This window comes from Vespa mandarinia, chromosome 23 (assembly GCF_050613455.1).
Source record: "Vespa mandarinia isolate Hongniang chromosome 23, ASM5061345v1, whole genome shotgun sequence".
In the NCBI taxonomy this organism is placed as follows: Eukaryota; Metazoa; Arthropoda; class Insecta; order Hymenoptera; family Vespidae; genus Vespa; species Vespa mandarinia.
This window is the reverse complement of record NC_140832.1, coordinates 3,460,736-3,481,015: the sequence shown is the minus strand read 5'-3', so window position 1 is coordinate 3,481,015 and position 20,280 is coordinate 3,460,736. Positions and strand designations below refer to the sequence as shown.

The window sequence follows — 20,280 nt, the reverse complement described above, 5'->3', positions numbered from 1 at the left end:
GTTTTCGATAATTTCCGATGTGTTTCTTCAGTTTGCTACCTGCTCTTAAACCGAGATATTTTAGAGATGGAATACTTTAAAAATAACGAAAGGATTAGCTAAATCATTCTTGACGCTTAGTTCGAACGATCATAGACGTTACACCGACACGACTTCGATTTTTTTTTCAACGTTTCCAACATACTTGACACTCACCGCAAGCCTGAAGGCGAGGCGTTTGAATTAGTAGGAAGCGATCTTTCCTTTCCGAACGATTTATCTACCCACTCGTCTCGATGACTCGAACTCACTGGCGTAATCGTTTAATCTCTCGACGATCAAGATTCTACGCAAAAGCCGCCGTGATTCGATGACGTAACCATGTTTGACTATTTTGATGAAACCAAATCTCACGTTCTTTTTCCCCTTCTTCGTCTTTTTTCCTTTCTTTTTTTTAACAAACGGAATTAATATGAATGAAATTAAAGAAAAGAAAGATTATATATATATATATATATATATACAGCCGATATGGAAGATCCAAAGAGTTTTGAGGATGGATCCCAAGGACCACACATGTCGAAGGTGTGATCAAAATAGCCGCAAGTTTGAAAGTTAACGATCGAACGGTTGGCCGACGTTAAACAGTGCCGCAAAGGGGGGGGGGGGGACATGTTTAACGGCAGAAACGAGTTTTGAAAAAGTGTGCTTATAAAGTAGCTTCGCTGAGTAACCCTTAATAAAATCCAATATCACGGTGAAAAGTCGTAAGCGAATGATCGGATGAACGATTTATGGTGGACGAATCACGGTATACATATAATACGGCATTTACAAGCGGAGGAGTTAACGGGGAACTTGGATGGTCTTGTTCTTATCCAAGCCTCGGTTAAATCGCATAAAATCGAGATGACGCGGCAATAACATCGCAATAAATAAATCCACCGAAAAAAACCAGTTTAAGATCGAACCCGAAAGGATTGTAACATATTATTCGATCTCACTCTTGTTTATCTTCGGCTAATTCATTCTAAAAACCTTTTTCAGGTATACGAAGAAGATACATTAAAATTATATTACAATATTTATGAATTAAAAGTGATTTTATAAAAATACCAATTTAATATTTATAATAATGTTCTACAAATCAAAAAATATATTCTACAACAGATTTATTATTGTCGAAATAGTAGATATATTAAAATTTTCAATTAAATCGCTTAGTTAAATTATTATTGAATAGGCAAATCGAACCTAAAATTATTCAATTATATTTGATTTTATTTTTTGGAATATTCGTAAAACCCACAAAATAATATATAATTTATAAATATAGTATTTAGTAATAAATGAAAAAAAAAAAAGAGAAAATTAACAATTTCCATTTTACGACTTTACCAATTATATAGAATAAATCGACTAAGATAAAACAATCGGATGAGTAAGTGAAATTTACTTTTCTGCTTGAATAGAAAATATAAGGAAAAGATGATTCGAAAGATAAGATGGAACGATTCAAATTCAGATGAGAAAAATAGATAGAGGCAGAAAGTTTCACGTGTCTTACGCCACTGAAAAGAACGGTCCACCTCCCGATGCATTCGAGATGCACGCCCGATTCGCATTTTCGTGCGACGTGTCATCGTGATGGCTACCGTTGAGACGGAGTGCATATGCGAGATCGCTCGAGACTACCAAGGACCCACGCAAAACTTCTCTCGAGCATGACTCCAACGCCGAACGCCAACGCGGTGTCCTGCTCCAGGCAGCATCATAATTTCGAATAGAAGAAAGGAGTCTTTCTATTATATAAATAATAATATATATTATATATATTATTTATATTTTATATATATATATTTTACAGTTCATTAATATATATATTAAAGTTTCCAGTCTTCCATCCTACCATTTTATTTCGAATTAAAATAAATTTCACACACACACACGCGTAGACACTCGTCTTCATTTCCTCAATCCCAATCAGACGAAGTCGAGTCGAGTATTGAATATTAAAAAGCGTACGGAAATGCTATTGTCTCTTTCTGTCAATGACAAACGTATCTTACGATTATCAACACTTATCAGATATCCTCATTGAAATGTGTTCTTAAACCATTCTTAAAATTATCAGGTTTCTCTATTCATGTAACGAGTGTCATCTAAAATTAGAAGCGATATTATTTTTCAATTACTTTTGATGATAGAAAAATATTTTTGAAAAAAATAATATTCACTTATTTCTAGTAACATTAAGAATTTTCGCTTGAAGATCATATATCTCGACGTATGAGGATTATTGATATTTCTTTGAATGAAACTTGTTATTTTTCCAATACGAAATTTGTAATGCGAATAAAGGAAAATGCAAAATGTTTTAAATGAATACCACAAGTTTAATTATGCACAGTATTGGTAGTTGAATATATTCAATGATTTTCGAGTTTATCTTCTAATAACAATATTAATTTTTATTTAAAGTATACTGTTACTTTAACCCAATAACCGAGGGAGCAAAGTTAACTTCGGAAAGGAAGATTTTATTTCTCTCGTTATAACGGAATAAATAAATCATTTGTTTCACATTCCTATTAAAAAGACATTATCATATCTCATGATTCCTTCTTTTTTTTTCTTTTTACAATTCTTAGTAATATATTCAAAGTTTCCAGTCTTCAGTCTTATTATTTTATTTTAAATCAAAATAAATTTCACGTATCCACGTTAAATAATCTATAATCTCACCGAATAACAGTTTAATAGACTTGCAGAAAAAAGAATTCTCTATCATCAAAAGTTATCGAGATATAAATACATAAATATTTTCCAGTTTTAACTGACTCACCCGGTATGTACATATATTTGGATGCATATTCGCTATAACCAACAGGAGAGAGATTTACGTTGCTGAATTATGTTGAAACGAGTTTGACTCGGTCCTCTCTTGCCCAAAGATTCTCCTCCTCTTGGTTCATATGGCACACGATCGTTCCCCGGAATTACACGTACACGCTGAGTTACCAGTCAACGAACCCGACGCGCATTAATTATGTGACGTAACGTGTTCCTCGCTCATGAGATAGAGAGAAAGAAAGAGAGAGAGAGAGAGAGAGAGAGAGAGAGAGAAAGAGTACTATGTACAGATTCTCTCTCCTCTTCATTCTCTTATTTGTCTCGGTGGATCACGGATAAGGGCGTGGTTCTTTTCTTTGGATACTCCCTCATTCTTCCCTCTCCAACTGCTTTCGTTGGCTCATGTAATTCTTTAAGAAGCGGCACCAAGCATGGAGAACATTAACGAAGTGGATCGTCGTTGGTGCACGACTTACATGCTTCCAACGTAGGTATTGTCCTTTAGTAAATGCATTCGTGTGCATTAATCGAGTAGCAACGACTCGTTCGGCCAGTGTGCTCACGCTGCTCGATTAATTCTCGTGTCTCTTAAAATGTAAGAAAAATGCGTTAGACTAAGACTGAAAAAGGGAAACGTTGAAGTCGTTAATGTTCTTATAAATTCAAATAAAAGGGAAAAAAAGAAAGAAAGAAGGAAGGAAGGAAGGAAGGAAAAAAAATGACATGAAACGTCGACGTCCTGACAAGGAGACAACGTCAGGTTGGTCGGTGGCCAAATCGAGTCGTAAGATGCTAGAATTTAATGCGGGAAAAGGTAAGGGTATATTCAACCTCCACGTTAGAGAGGAATAATCACGGAACGAAGGAAGAACTCACGGACGGAGCTCTTGGCTCCGTGGCAATTAAAAGGGTGTGATTTAGGGGCACGAAAAATGTGATCTTAATGGACGAACCACCCGTTTATTTGACTTCTAAGCGCGTGATTTCGCGGAAACCTGAGAGCCTTGGCGAGTCGGCAAAGCAAATTCTTTTCTTCTAAAAGCGTGTTGGCATGCGAGTTGCACCATCGTCATAGCACCAATGCAACCATTCTGGCCATTCATCGTCGGTTAATACTACCACCGTGGAATAGTATCCGATGATCGAGTCTCGCACGTTAAAACGTTTAAAAGAAAAACTCCGAAGCAAACACCTTTCCAAGGAAGAAAGAAAAATTTGTCAAATGTCGTACCAACTGTCCTTCTATCCAAGTTCGTCGTGTTTCTACGAAGTTTCAAAAGCGTTATATAACGGAATCCTTTTCCTCATTGCGCTCACTCTCTGTTCTTAACTTCTCGACGGTGACGTCAGATTTTCGGAGAAACTTCAATGTGCAACGTACATAAGATTCAACGTACATACATACATAGATATTATTATACAACATAGGTAAGTAAGTAAGTAAGTAAGTAAGTACTAACATACGTATGTATGTATGTACCACGTAGTTACGTGGATTGAAACGCGAGCGGCTTGCGTTTGGTCCTGACTTTATTAAGTCTGTACACGGAGGAGGACACGAACATAATCGAGATCGTATTTTATCTCTGGAATACTGTGAGAGATACCACGGAACACTGTGAGAGATAAACGTCCGGTGAAATTTATTCAGAGAACGACGAGAGACGACGATGACGACGACGACGACGACGACGACGACGACGACGACGACGACGACGACGATGACGACGACGATGACGACTCTTATGTTATCTTCTCGCTCTGTAGATTCATGAAGATAGATTATGATCAATGATGGGACTGTAAGACGGAAACGGAGCAAGGGAAAAATAAATGAAAGAAAAAATATTTAAGGTAGAATGACATACATACTAACCGTAATAAGAATGTTGAAATTTTTCTTCTTTCTGTTATGCAAGCTATCCGTTTAACTTTTTAATGATCATAAACTTTGTCTTATATATCGTACCCCTCCCTCACTCTTATTATGCAAAACTACTGGCACGCCCACCAAGACAAATCCAATTTAACATATACCGCGATCGAGAATTCCTAATAATTCTCGATCTCTTGAGTTTACATACGATTTATTACCGAGTTCGTTTATATAGATTTTCATTAACGACTTTGACGGAAAATGTATGTTTATCTTAGAAAAGATATTTAAAACGATATTACGTTGTACAGATCTTGATGAGAAACACCTCCTTTTCCTCCCGTCATTCTCTCTTTTTCTTTTCTTCTTCTTCTTCTTTTTCTTGCAATTTTATCGCTATATTAAAGCCTAATACTTTATTATTTTCTTCGTTTACTCGTAAAACGACCGAGGAAACTTACCTCTCTAACCCTTTTCGTAATTCTCCCGTTCCAATTAAAACCTACGAACTCTCGATAATTTACGAACGTCTCCTCGTATATTAAATACTTTAATACTGATTTTGCTCCCGTAGTACGTAGTAACTAGTTACGTAGTTATGTATTCGTAGGTATCTTTTCATGTTTGTGAGATCATTGCAAAATTTTCACATTACTCTCTCGGTTATTAATGTTCGTTGCAAAACTCACTAATTTTTTTTTTATTCCTGCCATTCCTTAATATTGCTATTCTCATATAATATTATATTTTTTAGGTTCAAAGTCACGGTGTAAACGTTATTTATATTCCTTTTACACATTCGAAAAGTTTTACGTTCACACTCGATGACTCGTCATTGTCGTAGCGTCGTCGTCGTCGACATCGTCGTCGAGAAGATAACAAACGATATTAAAACGTTGCTCGTAAGACGATACAAGATTCTCTGACGCATAATGTCATCGATCTTGATCCTCTCTCGGGAATAACGACTGCGATTGTATTCGAAGATTCGGGATATGGTTGGTTGGGCCATCGGTGAATAAAAAATCTGGGACGATCTTTTCGTATCTCGATACGTATGTACGATCCATTTCGATGATTTATCGGCGATTGTTCGTCCGAAACGCGTCCGTCACCGTATTCCTTGTACGCAACGTACGATCGTCCTAAATTTTTCGCCGGATGAAATCGAATTACGATCGTATTTATATCGAACCGATCTTTCGACGCTCTTCTCATCGTGATTTTTATTTTCGCGAGTTGAGAAATCCGTTGATTCATCGAACGTGTTAACATATTTACCGCCACACGATTTTTCTTACGGTTCATTTTGTGAGTCAAAGTAAAATTTTCAATATAATAATTATATACGTGTAATATGATTAAATGAGACTGTAATCTTATCAATAGCGCATTTATTTCATTGATGATCATGCATAATCAATTCGTTTATTCTTAACAATTCATGAACCGGCTAAAAATAACAAACATTTGATACAAAAGTTGTTGAAATTTACACAAAAAAAGGAAACAACGTATTGTAAAGACAACAATAGTTAATCCCACATTTTATTCATACCTACTGTTTGAATACGGTTCGTCAGAAAATCTAATGATCATAAAATATTACGTTTGTTAACATTTGGATCAGCATAAATAATATAATTTACATATACTCTATAAACACACGAATGGAACTTTTTTTCTCTTCATTCAGTTTCATTTTTCTATTTGTATAGAAAACAAAAATTATTAATAACGCTCATTAATTAGGATACTTTCTAGTTGTTTGCGTTACTTCAAATTTTTGATTCAGTAACATTCAACTTATAATGATTAAAATTTTACGATTGTGATAGAAACCCGTTCATTGATGAATATCTACTGTGGCTCCACCACTGACAATGAGAATATAGGAGGTGATTACAGATAACCACCGTGACAGTCAATATGTTAAACATCACCAAAATGAAAGATTGACGTAATGGAGCTGGCTCAATCGGTAGTAACGAAGGCGTGGCATACAAGATCGGGCACGTTCTTGCTTCTCAACACCCCTTCAACACCCCAACGTAGTCTAACTCCTGAAGAGAACAATGTATCGACTTCGTCGATCATGCTAATGCTGTCATTAACGCCGATTATTGCTTCTCCACCTCCTCCTCCTCCTCCTCCTCCTCCTCCTCTTGCCTCGGCGCCCGTACTTTGACTCTCTTTCTCACTCTCTTACTTAAAGGTTAAGTAACCAGTCCTATGAAGTTTCCATGGACTTTATCGTCTCAACCGACACGCCTTCCATCCAGTTCTACAAGCTCACGCTTACCGGCAGATAATGTAATTCAATCCGCGAACAAATTGATTCTTATGGTATGTACATACTACCTGTACGCGAACCATGTTCGCACCCGAGCCGAGCAAAGCTTTCCAAGAATTTCATACCTGATATACCCTGCCTTTTAAATTCGTCGCTTCGTAATCCATCGTTTAAAAGGCCTCGCGCATGCATTTATTCTCAACGATATAATCGCGTTTGCTTTGCTCTTTATATAACTCGATATATCTGGACCAACCGATCTTCCTTAACTATTTTTGATCGTTACATTTGTACATTAATCTTGTCAGATTTTACTTTACTTTTCGTTACACCTTAATTTATTTCTAAAGTTTAACGATATACGATTTGTAGCTGATCTTAATTCGACTAAGTAACTTAAGAACTTAAAGAAAGTAGATAGAAAAACTCTTACTTCGATAAAATATATTAGAACTAACATATGTATAAAGTACAATCGGGTGAATCGTTTAAACGCAAGAACATGATGATGATGATGATGATGATAATGATAATGAAAATCTTCTTTGGGAAGAATATATTTGATTCGAGGAGACTGATGTAATAGGAATTCAATATTTTACCTAAAGGTTATCGTAAATTGATTATCTGAAATATGAAAGTCATTGACATTTTTTTTTTCTTTTAATTTTTGCATCATACAAAAGTCATAAATCAGATTTAAATAATATGATAAAAAATTAACATAGTGAAATTTATTGGTATTGAATGTGATTGTAAAAATTCTTTTTTATCGCAAAACTTTTAATGAACGCATTAACGTGATGATAGAAAACTCAAACGATATATTATTCCTAATATATAAATAAATAAATATATATATACTAATTTTATTACAACAATATTCAAATATATTTTATAATAATTATAAAATTTAACAATAAAACTCACGATAATTTATTTTCTCGTTGTCTGTGTCGTAGGTGTATCCCGGATGGCGGGGACGTCGGTTACACGATGACGGAATTGCAACCGTCGCCGCCAGGATATCGTGTACAGGATGAGGCCCCAGGTCCACCTTCCTGTCCCTCGGGGACCTACAAGTATACGAACCACGGGCATGACAACGAGACTACCAATTTCAAGGGTGCCACGTCGTATACTCAGGAAGGCTATGGCCTTAAGAAGAGTCCGTCCAGGACGGTGCCGTCTAACCAATACTATCGTCGCAGAAACGACGGCAGGAGGTCAACAGAAAACGAACACGAAGGCAATAACAACGTCGGCAACAAAAAAACAGCGATTGCTGGTTACAACGAGAGTAACAAGAAAAATACTTCGGGCTATAAGAACGACAGCGGGTATACGTCTATTTAAATATTATCTTTAATAATCACCTTCTCGTTAAAATTCGACGTACATCTATAAATATTTATCCTCGATCGAGTAGAGAGAGAGAGAGAGTATAAAATTAAATTTCAAGAAGAATCTAACCTACATATCCGATAATTGCTAGCAAGTGGAATGAACTTTAGATCGGTCGAGTTATATAGTTCATGTAAAAAAGAATCTATTAGAACGAAGAAGAATCGAATAGCCGATAATAGTGAACGACGATTTCTCGTATGTTTTTTATCTCGCAGTATTTGCGTTCGCTTACATAATCCAGGAATCATCGCGGTAGGACGCAATTTGTCTTATGATAATTTCGCTTGTTAAGGTCGTTATTCCAGTATTAATAACATTGAAAGCAACGAGGAAAGAAAAGTCGAGATAATTGTAGGTCGGTCTACGGTCTCCGTCCTGCTGCGCTTCCAGTTACATCGAACTTATTGACTATTCCATAAATTATGCGGCGTGCACATATCCTGGTAATAAAGTGGTTCAATGACACCGTATAAGAACGCGCTCGCTCGCTGTCGGGATTACCACGTATCATAAGTGATTCATCGCGTTAAGCGCTAATAACAAGTCTCGCCGTATTCATTCGTACTTGTTCCCACGCAGAACGATGCAAAGACGTCGCCTTATTGTAGTGTTTATGTTCTCTTCGAAATTGATTGCTTTTCGCACAAAGGCATATAATCGATATTCGAAATGAATTATACGAATTTATCAATTATACGTTTTGCCGGTATTCGCTTGATAAACGATTCGTCAATGACATTGATGATTATACATCGTTCACTCGTGCAAGCTCGATATTTATTATTAATTAATATCCTTTCATTTTTATTCTTCGTTCAAGTCGAGACTCGAACGATACGTAAAAACAAAAAAAATAACAACAAAAAAAAGAAAGAAGGAAGAAAAGAAAGAACAACACGACAACTCTTGAATCTGTTAGGTATAGCGAGACTCTTGGATTCGACAGTTTCACTCTCGCTCTCAACGAAAGGGACGAAGCTTCGCCACCACCAACACCACCAGTTAGAGACGCATCCAGTCTCAAAGGTGTCTGCTACGGTCCAGGTCATGAAAAATATCCATCTTGGCCGAGCGCCCCTGAACGACATCCCGACGAAGATATTCACAATTTAAGCCACAACGGATCGCACCGTTCCAAATCCTGGACCGATCACACCAATTATCCGAAAGAGAAACCAGCTCAATATACGAGACCTCATACAAAGAGACCTAATCCAGTCTTCACTCAGCAGGTAATTCTATTGAGACATATACTCTCGGCTTTCCCATTCCATTTCGTTTCTTTCTTTCCATTTTTACACATTCAATTACACAAGCCAAAGTATATTTACATAAATCATCAGATAAGTGGTATTCACAGTTTTATAATCCCAAGGTTGTATATGTTATTACCAACAAGTATATTGAAGAATTCTTATCGAAAAACGTCAATGTATATTCAAGAAGAATTTCTATTGTTCGATGATACTTTGATTATCAAAACTTTACTTAAATAATCCGCTCTGTTTACATCAGCCAAAGCATTCGAATTGTTTCTCGTGGCTCATGAAACTCGCTACGTCAGTTGTTTTCAGACCGTTGTCGAGTCTCTTGGTAAAAAGAAGATATCGTTTCGTCGTAATATCAAACCACTATCGTTTATTCGCTGTTAATATCGGGATATACATATAGTACCTTTCGTATATTGAGTCACAATATACCGCAAAACTTTCGTCAATTTTACTTGCTTCGACAGCGTCGATTAAATCTCTACACGCACATTCTCCTTTCTCTTGATGACGCAATCACACGCTAGAAACACCGTCATCGGCTAAAAGTGAATCCACAGTTTGGGATCAAACTATCTCTTTGCTCGACTCTCCGATCGCGTGTCTCTTCAATTAGACTTAGTGCTTTTTCTTTGTTACATTACGTGTACGCTTTTGATTGAGCAGGATGACTAAGAGACATCTTGGTTTAAGATAAAATAAAAACAAGTAAATCGTATAGGCTTGAAAGGCTTTGATCGCTCGAGGAAAGTTTATTGCAGCACGAGCTAACACGAGTGTCTCTCTTACAGCTAAAAACGGTGATGGAACGTTGCGAGAAAATACCAGCGGAGACTTTCGAGTCGCGTAACAGAAAAAGCGTCGAGGATGAGCCACGTTTGTGGCCTCGCGTAGATCGCGAAGGCAAGGCATTAGGAGACGCGGAATACGTAGTTCCATCGCCACCGGAAAGAGAACAACAATCGGCTCAGACTCTCAGCCATGCGGATCTCGAAGCTTACGTTAGAAGCTATCAAGATCCTCAAGTGTCCCAGGTAATTTATGTCGATTCTTCATTCCTAATATTGTAAAAAAATATATACGCGAGTTGATGTTTTATTTACAAAGTTTCTTTATTTTATTTGTATTTATAGGTGGATTTGTATAGAGAAACGGCATTAACGCAGGCGGGTTTGGAAGAATACACGAGGGTCCAACATTCGCAACAGGCCAGTTACGCACAATCCGAGGGCTATCACAGTTATGTTTCCAGCGTTGATTCCACGACCAATACACCTTTTCTCGATAGGTAACCTCAATCTGTTGTAATTTATATAATTATGATCTATCGATCTGTTTCAATGAAATCATCATCATCCTACACAGACTTCGAAGAGATAGCGAAGCCGTGGCGCAAAGATCTACTCCTTCTTGGGAAGATACTTCGAGGGAGGGCAGAGACAGTGTGGTGACAACGTCTAGCGGAAGTGCTTCCAGTAGTGAAACATTAAAATGGCACGGTTCGATGTCCGACGTCAGCGTTTCTAGTGGTTTACCAGCGAGACAGACCTGTACTTCGGACAGGTGGCATCATGGCTCGATGTCCGACGTCAGTAGCGTCAATGGTGGGATGATGGCTCAGAAATCAAGTAACGTATGTCATGAAAAGTGGCAAGATTCTATGAGTGACGTCAGTACGAGCGGATTATCGCCAACGACGAAAGGAAGGCACAGTGAAAAGTGGCCGGACAAATGGCAGGCTTCGATGAACGACCGAAATAAACAAGGACAGACCAGAGCAAGTTTACCAGGAGTTATAGGACACTGCGTGGCTTCTGCCTCTGTCGGAGACATTTGTCAATCATCGACAGTTCGAGAGAACAATTGGCAAGAATCTAGTATAGACGAAGATTCCCTTGATAGATCGCAAAGCAGCCATCCGTGGGATGGTTCTGTTACATTGGACGGTGATAAATATAGATCGGTCTCTCAACCGATGCCGCAAAGTCCAACCAGACAAGTTGTGCCTACGAGTCCACAAAGTCCCGACGGATGGGATCCTCTTCATGGATCCATGTCAGATGTTAGCCAATCGAACGGCATACAGTGCAACAAACAGTTAATCGCTTATAGCGCTAGAGTGCAGACCCCACAACGACATCTTTCAGAGAGTGTATTGTACTTGGATCGCGAACGTAATCAACGAAAATTATATCCTATTAGCACTACGCAGCCGCAGGAATCGCCACAGTCTTCTTCTAGGTAGGTATTAATATATATTAAGTGTTTTTTAATTGCATCGATTTGAAATGTGTAAACGTTCGTATAAACGTTTAATCTTAATTATTATTTGTAGAATGGCACCCACGTCACCGCAGCAGTCTCCATTGTCGGTAGCTGAACGTATAAGCGAGTTAGAGAAGCAACAACAACAGCAACAACAGATGCGTTACACTTATCTGGATCCTGAGAAACGGCATAGAGTTTCTGATCCGACTTTGAAAGCCATTCAAAAGAAAGCACTATTATCTTTTTACGAAAGACATCATCAAGCGTCCTGGAGATCAGAGCCACAATTAGCTCAAGGCTCAGGGACCTCTCCGCAGAGTCCTCCGCCGCAACCACCGCCACGACCTAGACCATCCTCCTCGAGACGAGCCAGTTCTGCGTCCGATTATGCTAGTGGCACGTGGAGAGAGAATTCCGGTAGAGGACAAAATCAAGGAAATTCAGATCTACCGAGTCCTAAGCATCAGCATAGTAACAGTTGCGGCAGTCTTTCTACAGATTTATTGGGTCCGGTTATAGTAGGGCCTGCTATATCCATCGACGATTGGGTCCCAGAAAGACCACCCAAGAAACCTCATCTTAGGAATGTTTACAACGATCGCGTTCCTAGTCCTGATTTACCACCACCGTCGCCACCGACAGTGACAGAAAGCGAGGTCCATGAATGCGACGATCCTTTACCACCTCCGCCGCCCGAACTCAGCGAAGATTGTTATCCAGATAGTACACGAAAAACCAGTTCGGCTCATCATCAACTCGAGGAAGGAAAGATGCACCGCGAGAGATCCTGCGAGCGACACAAATCGGAGAGACATTCGATGAGAAGATCAAAACATAACAACAAACGAGATCTTGATAAAACATCTGGCAAATCCTCGCCGAATTCTCCGACAACGAAAATCTCTTCGCAGGAACAAGATCAGCATCAATTTGTAAGAACTCCAACGACGTTGAAACACGTCGATACCGAAATGATCCATGAAAATGGCATTTCCCCGGGTTTTGCCGCTCACAGAATGATGACAACTGGTCGTTCGAGTTTAAGATATCCTTCTACCCAAAAGCTTATGGTAAACGGTAGAATAGCGAGTACGAGAAGAATATCCGAAGAAAGACCGTTCACAGCTAGACCACCCGCTCAATTACCCGATCTCATATCTCAGCGTTATAGTGATTCTGGAAATCAACGACCAGCGCCTCAAGTTCCTGTTGAACCACGTATCATTCGACAAGAATCGATGAGAGTCGAAAGTACGAGAATCGATGCATCTGGATTACTACGCAACGATTCTGGTCAAAGATTGGAATCGTCATCAGGACAGAGGCCGCAGCCTCAAGTACCCAAGAATACCGATAAAAATGGTTCGACGAATCAATCGAATCATCAACAATCAAGACCAAATTATTTACCTGTCCCTGATAATTCCAAAAGTCATGCCTTTTCTATCGGCAGTCCCGTTAACATGGGATACGAGCTTGGTTCAAAACTTTATTCCCCAGAAGCCAGTCCACAAAAGTATCATGAACCACCGAAGTACATGTCCAATCATTATTCTCGTCACAGCGACACACCGCCAAGAAACTATTATGCTCTACCACCGAAATATATCGACGCGCCGAAACAAAAACCACAGCCTCAGTGTCCTACGGATCGGTACAGCGCTTCATCGCCCAGTTCTCCACCGCCACCTTTAGCACCGAGACAAAATACACCTGGAAGGAAATCCTTGCCTCCACCTCCAAGGCCAGCTCCGCCTCATGCTATTCAAGGGTAAGTTTTATTTCTTATTAGCAAACAATTAATATAATTATCATAGTTAATTATACACGTGAAAGTATTAATTCTTTTTCTAAGATATAACCAAATGCAAATTGATCTTTTCTACTCGTTAAAAAAAGATTTCTTTCGCAATTCACGTTATACTTAGTCGTTCTCATAATTATAAGAAGAATAAGCTCGTAAGTGCAACATAATTGAATAACGAACAACGGTGTCGCTTATTATGTCGTCTTTTAAAACCTGGACCATGTCTCGTCCGGCGATCGATCAATTAAATTAAATATCCCTCATCGTGACTTATTAACGATCCGTGAAAGTCTCTCTAAATCGTTCGAGCAACATTCGACGATCACATCCTATGAACGGGTAATAACTTTAAGCACATTGCCCATCTATCAACGATGAATTACGAATTAATTAGAAATGCTTTCGATTTCAGGATTGTACTGGAATTAAATCAAACTATCCTGACTAGTATTTACTTTCAATTATGTCTATGCAAATTGCGATGATATCTACTACGTTTCTGCGTAATTTAATGATTTCGAGAGTGATTCCGAAATGGAAATTTTTCAAAACTATTATATAAGAGACATAAGAAGATATCATAGGAAATCGTTGATCGTCGTAACGAAACGGAATGAGTAGTAATTTCAAATTGAAGATACAGATTCATTTAAGTATCGTCCAATTTTCGTTCGCGTTTCGACGATGTCGTAAAATCCCTAAGGATCTTTCCTCGTTCGTCCGCAAAAGTCGGATTACGCGGGATCGTTAATTATTTTCTCGTTTCGTTCGCTCAACCGAATCGCATGCATTACCATAAGATTATCATTGCAAATCTAACGGCACCCATTACCAGTCAGATTTACGAGCGTGTGACTTTCTCTGAATTACACCGGACGACGACGGATTTAAATGGCTTTTGTGTTTCGCCCTTTCCACGATCAAAAAAAAAAAAAGAAAAAAAAGAAAAAAAATAAAAAATATTCAAAGACTTTTAAATATTCGACTACATTGCCTTACGATTTATTTTCGACGAAGAATTTTCCATACTGAAATATATCTATCTAGTATAATAATACTATTGCGGCGGGTATCGATCGAGACACGATACATTTCGGAAGGTCAGAGGTTAAATTGAGCATGATATCTCGCGAAAGTTAAACGTTTATATTTAAATTTCTAGAATATAAAAGTTTTACAGTTTTCATTGATAGAAACCAACTTTGAGCTTCGACACGTGATTTTTCATGCCACGGAGTTTGATCAACGAAAAGAGAGATTTAAAGTGATCGAAAGAGACGAAAAAAAAGATATCCTTTCTTTCCTCTCCATCCATCTTTCTCTTTGAAAGGAAGAAGTTTAACGATCGAGCAATACTAATCACGATGTCGTTGGAGTATCCAAACTCAGGATAAATACGTGCTACGTACATACGCGGCATACAGGATGTAGACTCGATCTCACGGGATGATAAATCTTTTCACCTTTTCTTTTGTCTTCTTCTCGCTCTGATTGGGTGACTACCTGACTTCTGTAACGGCCGAGCGATTTTTCTCCGACACGCACTCTGACCTCCGCGATACGGTTCGACGAACGAACCGTTCGGCTTGTTTTGACCTTCGACAGGAAGATCTTCGCCAAAGGATCTTCTTATTCTCTCGATCCTTCTTCTTTTATCCTCTTATTCTCTAACGCTAGGATATTCGATAGACTCACTGAGACTTAACCTTTAGGATCACCAACCCAACAGGTTGGAAATGTCAGAAAAAAGGTTAGAACGTGCGCTACCACGGGCGTGTTAGACCGTTCTATGGCAACCTACTACAGGCAATCGTGTTGCCTGTTTTCTTGATAGATCCTACGTACGGCGGAAGATCGAAGCGTGTGAGAATCGGGCTAGTCGAACTCACTTAACTAGGATAAACTCTGTCGAAATCGTTACTATAATATATGTACGTACGGTATCAATACAATGTAGAGGAGAGTTGCCAATTGCCTACTGCTCTCTTAAATCGTATCTTTCATTTTTTTCTTATTGCTGGATCTAAATAACAAATATGTATAATAGTAAATATCTAATAATATATATATATATATATATATATATATATATATTTCTGTTTACGCGATTTAATTTTACACGATCAATAAATATCAATAAATTCTTCTCTAATCTTTATTGAGTTTATGTCTCCCGACATAATTGACAATACTAAAAGAGTTTTCCAATAAGTGCTTTATGACTTTTAACCAATTAAAAGGAAAAAGTTTATTGCTTTGAGATATGGTACTACCGACAACGACAACAAATAAAATTTATTTTACTTTTTTCTTTTGATAATTTTATTTATCTTCCTAGGAATCTGTGTGAAATAAATCATTTTATAACTTATACTGAATTTTCTCTGTAATATTTTTTGCTTTTCGTAATTGTCCAGACTTCATTTACGCGATTTTTATCTGCATAAAAAGAACATTTCGCATAAATCGAGGGCCGGATGTATATAATTTCGCTTTACATTTTTATGATTTTTTACAAATGATATTTTTATTTATTGTAAAATTTTTAGTATTTATTAATGTATATATATGACGATTATAAGAAAAATGAAATCAATTTATATAGAATATATTTTATTCGAACGAATAATAACCGTACCTTTTTTTACGATGTACGAAGTATTCTCGTTTTGCACGTGTCGTCGTTTCAAGGTCCCCACGCGAAGATCTACCGTAGAAGGATAGAAAGTCCACCGTACATGGCTGTGATCGCGATCGTAGATTTATGCAAGACATCGAAAGAGAAGAGGCGTTCCCTTCGAAGCTAACTTCGAAGGAGAGAAGTTACGTGGCACCGACCACGCCACGTTATCGCACGATCCTCGTTAAGTTTGAAGTAGCTTGAAAAAGGAAGGAGAAGGGAGAGAAGGGGAGGTTAGGGAAAGAGAAGGCTTATAAGTTGCAGCATGTGTTTTCACTTTTCGTATCGTTGGTCGTGCTGCACCTGCGGTGCGATAATTGGCCCGTGAATTCTTCCTTCGAATGCGTTATTGGTCTCGTGACAACGTCGCAGTTAACGTTTTCTCTCTCTCTCATTCTCATTTTTTATTTTTCTCAAAAATTTCCTTCGAAGTTCAAGTGGATAATCAATCGGAAGTTTCTCTCAAAAAAGGGAGAGAGAGAGAGAGAGAAGAGACAACGAATAGAGTAAATCAAACAATTGTTTCTATGATACATCATCGGATGTTCGTGAGTCACGATTTTATATGAGTATCGTTACGAAATCTCTTTAGTTTTTCATTGAAAATTAATGTCAGCTAAATTAGCTTTGTGTGTTTTCTGATTGTAATTTCCTCTTTCATTTATCTCATGTATATACCTTGATCTTGTTCTTAAAACGTTGTACTATTAATATCTAGATTAATGTCTAGTTATCTTTTCTTTCTTCTTAAGAGGAGATAAACAGCTATAGTATTCTCTTCTTTTTTATCGTTTTTTAGCATAAAAAAAAATAGATTGATATGACTGGACGACAAGTACCCAAGTACTTATTTACTTACTTACTTACTTACTTACTTACTTACTTACTTACTTATGGTATCGCTTAACACGTGCTCCGGATGACGACCTAATAAGAAATATAGTCGAGGAAGAAAACGATATCTTCTATATATCGAGTTATATCTCTTGACACGAAGAAGATACGATATAAGTCGCGCCATATTGATAGCACTCTGATTCAACCGCGAATGTCACGGTCGTTTAGAAAATAATCTCGAAGAATGACTAATCTTTATAACAATATTTTTCTATCGAAGTTGATATATTTTTATAGTTATGCGTATATGTACATGTTAGAAACATTTATCCAATACGATTTTTATTCGCAGAATGACTAAAAGTTCTTAGATTCGTAATATCAAAATCTAAAGAAGAAAAATGAAAGTAAAATGTTTGGAATAGGATAATTGATTTTTAAAATCACTTAGGAACTTTTGATCCATCTTTTATTACATAGATTATATTGATTATAACTTATATTTATAAAACATGAATTGACTATTTGTAATATGAATGAACTATTTATTATGTGGGAGAAATAAAATGTTAAATGTAAAGATATCTATATGAGTATTTGAAGTTACATGATATTATATAGGTAATAACTTTCATGATATAGAGGTAGATATTATTAAGGTTCGAAGATTATAGCATTTTATCGATCGTTATGAAAATCTCACTTGTGAAAATCTTTAACAAGTAAATGTAAACGCGTGCATTCTCTTTGAACAACCTCCCGTAAGGTGTAAACGTCCTCCGTAAATACGCTCTAAGACTCGTTTGGCGGCTCGTTAAGAAACAGGGTCAATCGCATGCTATCGTGACTAATTCTAAGCGGGTTTACGATTGATAGCGCTAATACGTTTGTCGGCTGATTAGAATTCCACACGGAGACAAGTGTTTCTTAAGAGAGATCGAACTAGTATCGTTTCGTATATACAATTACAAGGACGTCTCCAAGTGGGAAAGATCACGAATGCAGAAAAACAAGCTGAGTAATAAATTATATTCAAGCGGCAACTTCGATCATTAATCAAATTGTCAGTGATTTTTAATCTTTAATCTTTAAGAAGCCACATCGTGCTTCGCGAATAAGACGAATAATAAAACCGTGTAAGAACTCGTTTCACAAAGGATTAATTAAAAGAGTTATAGATCGTGCTATAAAGTGAAATATATATAATAAAAAAGAGAAAGAAAAGAGAAAGAAAGGAAGGAAGAAAGAAAGAAAGGAAAAAAAAGAAAAAAAGAACGCAAAGAGTGAGAAAGTTCAACGAGATATAAATTCGGTGTTTATTAATGTGTAATAATATAAGAAACGATTCCGAGGAGAAAAAAATTGTTTCGATGGTTTCTCTAAAAGACTATGGATCTTCTCGTTCGTACTCGAACAAAATTCATTACATAAAAGTTTGAGGATCGTCCGAGTGTACATCGTTCTGGTTAAGACTTAGGAAGATGGCTTTCCTACCGTGGAAAGATTTAAGAAAGCACGACTGTTACATCGAAGATGTGACAGCGAATAGGAAGAGAAGGACAAGGACTACGAGGGCGAACGAACGAGAGGAAGAGGTGAAAGAAAAGAATGGCCAGCGACTCGAGACCGGACGACACCGGACACGAGCTCACGGAACCGTCTCGAGGAACAGTACATATCTTCTTGGTGACATTGTCTTATGAATAAATACTTAAATTGTCTGGTATTATTAACTAACCGATTTACCGTTATAAACCGGAGTAAAGAAATAGTTTGACAGAACGTTTTGTTATATCTCATCTCTATCTTTTTCCTTTGATTTATTTTCATTATTTTCTCTTCTTACACATTGTTACGTCGACCCGTTTATTATTTATAGCGAAATTATTTAAAGAAGAAGAAGAAGAAGAAAAAAAAAAAACAAGAGAAAAAGTAAAAATAAAAACAGATCGATCGTTTGGAAAGAAACTTTTGAAACGATAAACTCGGCCGATGCCATACGTTTTTATTCATATGACTAAGCGAAAGTCTCTCTACTATATAATTCCTTGCCGCGAGTAAGAAGACACAAAGGCTGCTCGTTATTATAATATTTACACCATACGATCGTTCGTTCTTGGGAGCAGCTGTGGCCGTGCCTGTAAATTTGAGTTCGGTCGGGCGCCGAGCGTTAGAAGCAGACGGGCAGACGATTCCAAGTCATAAACATTTGAGATCGTCGAAACGTCTTCTCGGCTTTTCTCGTAAACGTCATGTGAAACGAGCTACAAAAAAGGATAAGAAAATATTTTAGCTGATCCTTCATCGTCGATGAAAGATTAATCAAGTTATACCTTTAGAGATAGAACTTTTACTCAATTCGATCATTCCTTTTGCGAGAAAGGAATTTCTAAAGGAACTTCAGTTAGCTTCAGCTTTAGCTTTGAGTATATTGTTGCTGTAAAATTGCTGGAAAATTACTGAAAGGTCGCTGACATCCAGACCGGTGGAAGAAGCACCGTAGGTGCACCTGCGTTACTGGAAGAAGAGCCTTGGTTTGTTCTCTTACCTACGGACGCAGTAAACCGCAGAAGACAGGCAGATGCATCTACCTCGGCACCTTCTCAAGAAGGAGGCAACACATTAAGGCCGATTCACACATTTCAGTTCAGCTTTAGTTCAATCTCTGTTATTTCAGTCACTTCAGTCACAGATCATTTATATTCACACATATCAGTTTAATATACTATACGTCGTTTTTGACATTTCTTTGTATCTTCACAAAAGAACGATGTACAAAAGACTGTGAGCTATCAAAATTTCTTTAGTTAGTTTTAAAAAGACATCATCGAGAAAATCGGATGCGTTCTTTGATACAAAGAATGCATGATGGTCGTTGATTGAATTGAGCTGAACAAACTGAGACTGCATTAAAATGTGCGAATTGTCTGTTGTAATCGTCTTCCAAGTTTATATAAAAAAGTCATTTTTAATATCGAAAAGAATCGCATTTATTCAAATAATATCATATCG

At 37.4% G+C, this 20,280-nt stretch overlaps 1 protein-coding gene across 3 annotated transcripts in view; it reads left to right on the top strand.

Annotated features, from left to right (window-relative positions):
• Positions 1–20,280, top strand: part of Shrm (shroom) — a 161,000-nt gene that overhangs the window by 94,329 nt on the left and 46,391 nt on the right. For 2 of the 3 annotated variants that reach the window (XM_035872682.2, XM_035872686.2), the window contains exons 2-7: positions 7,964–8,341; positions 9,328–9,640; positions 10,468–10,710; positions 10,810–10,964; positions 11,042–11,917; positions 12,012–13,715. In XM_035872682.2, coding sequence (XP_035728575.2) covers positions 7,998–8,341; positions 9,328–9,640; positions 10,468–10,710; positions 10,810–10,964; positions 11,042–11,917; positions 12,012–13,715 — 3,635 coding nt within the window. In that variant the 5' untranslated portion in view covers positions 7,964–7,997. The remainder of the gene's footprint in view (positions 1–7,963; positions 8,342–9,327; positions 9,641–10,467; positions 10,711–10,809; positions 10,965–11,041; positions 11,918–12,011; positions 13,716–20,280) is intronic. The other variant, XM_035872684.2, reaches the window with a different exon arrangement.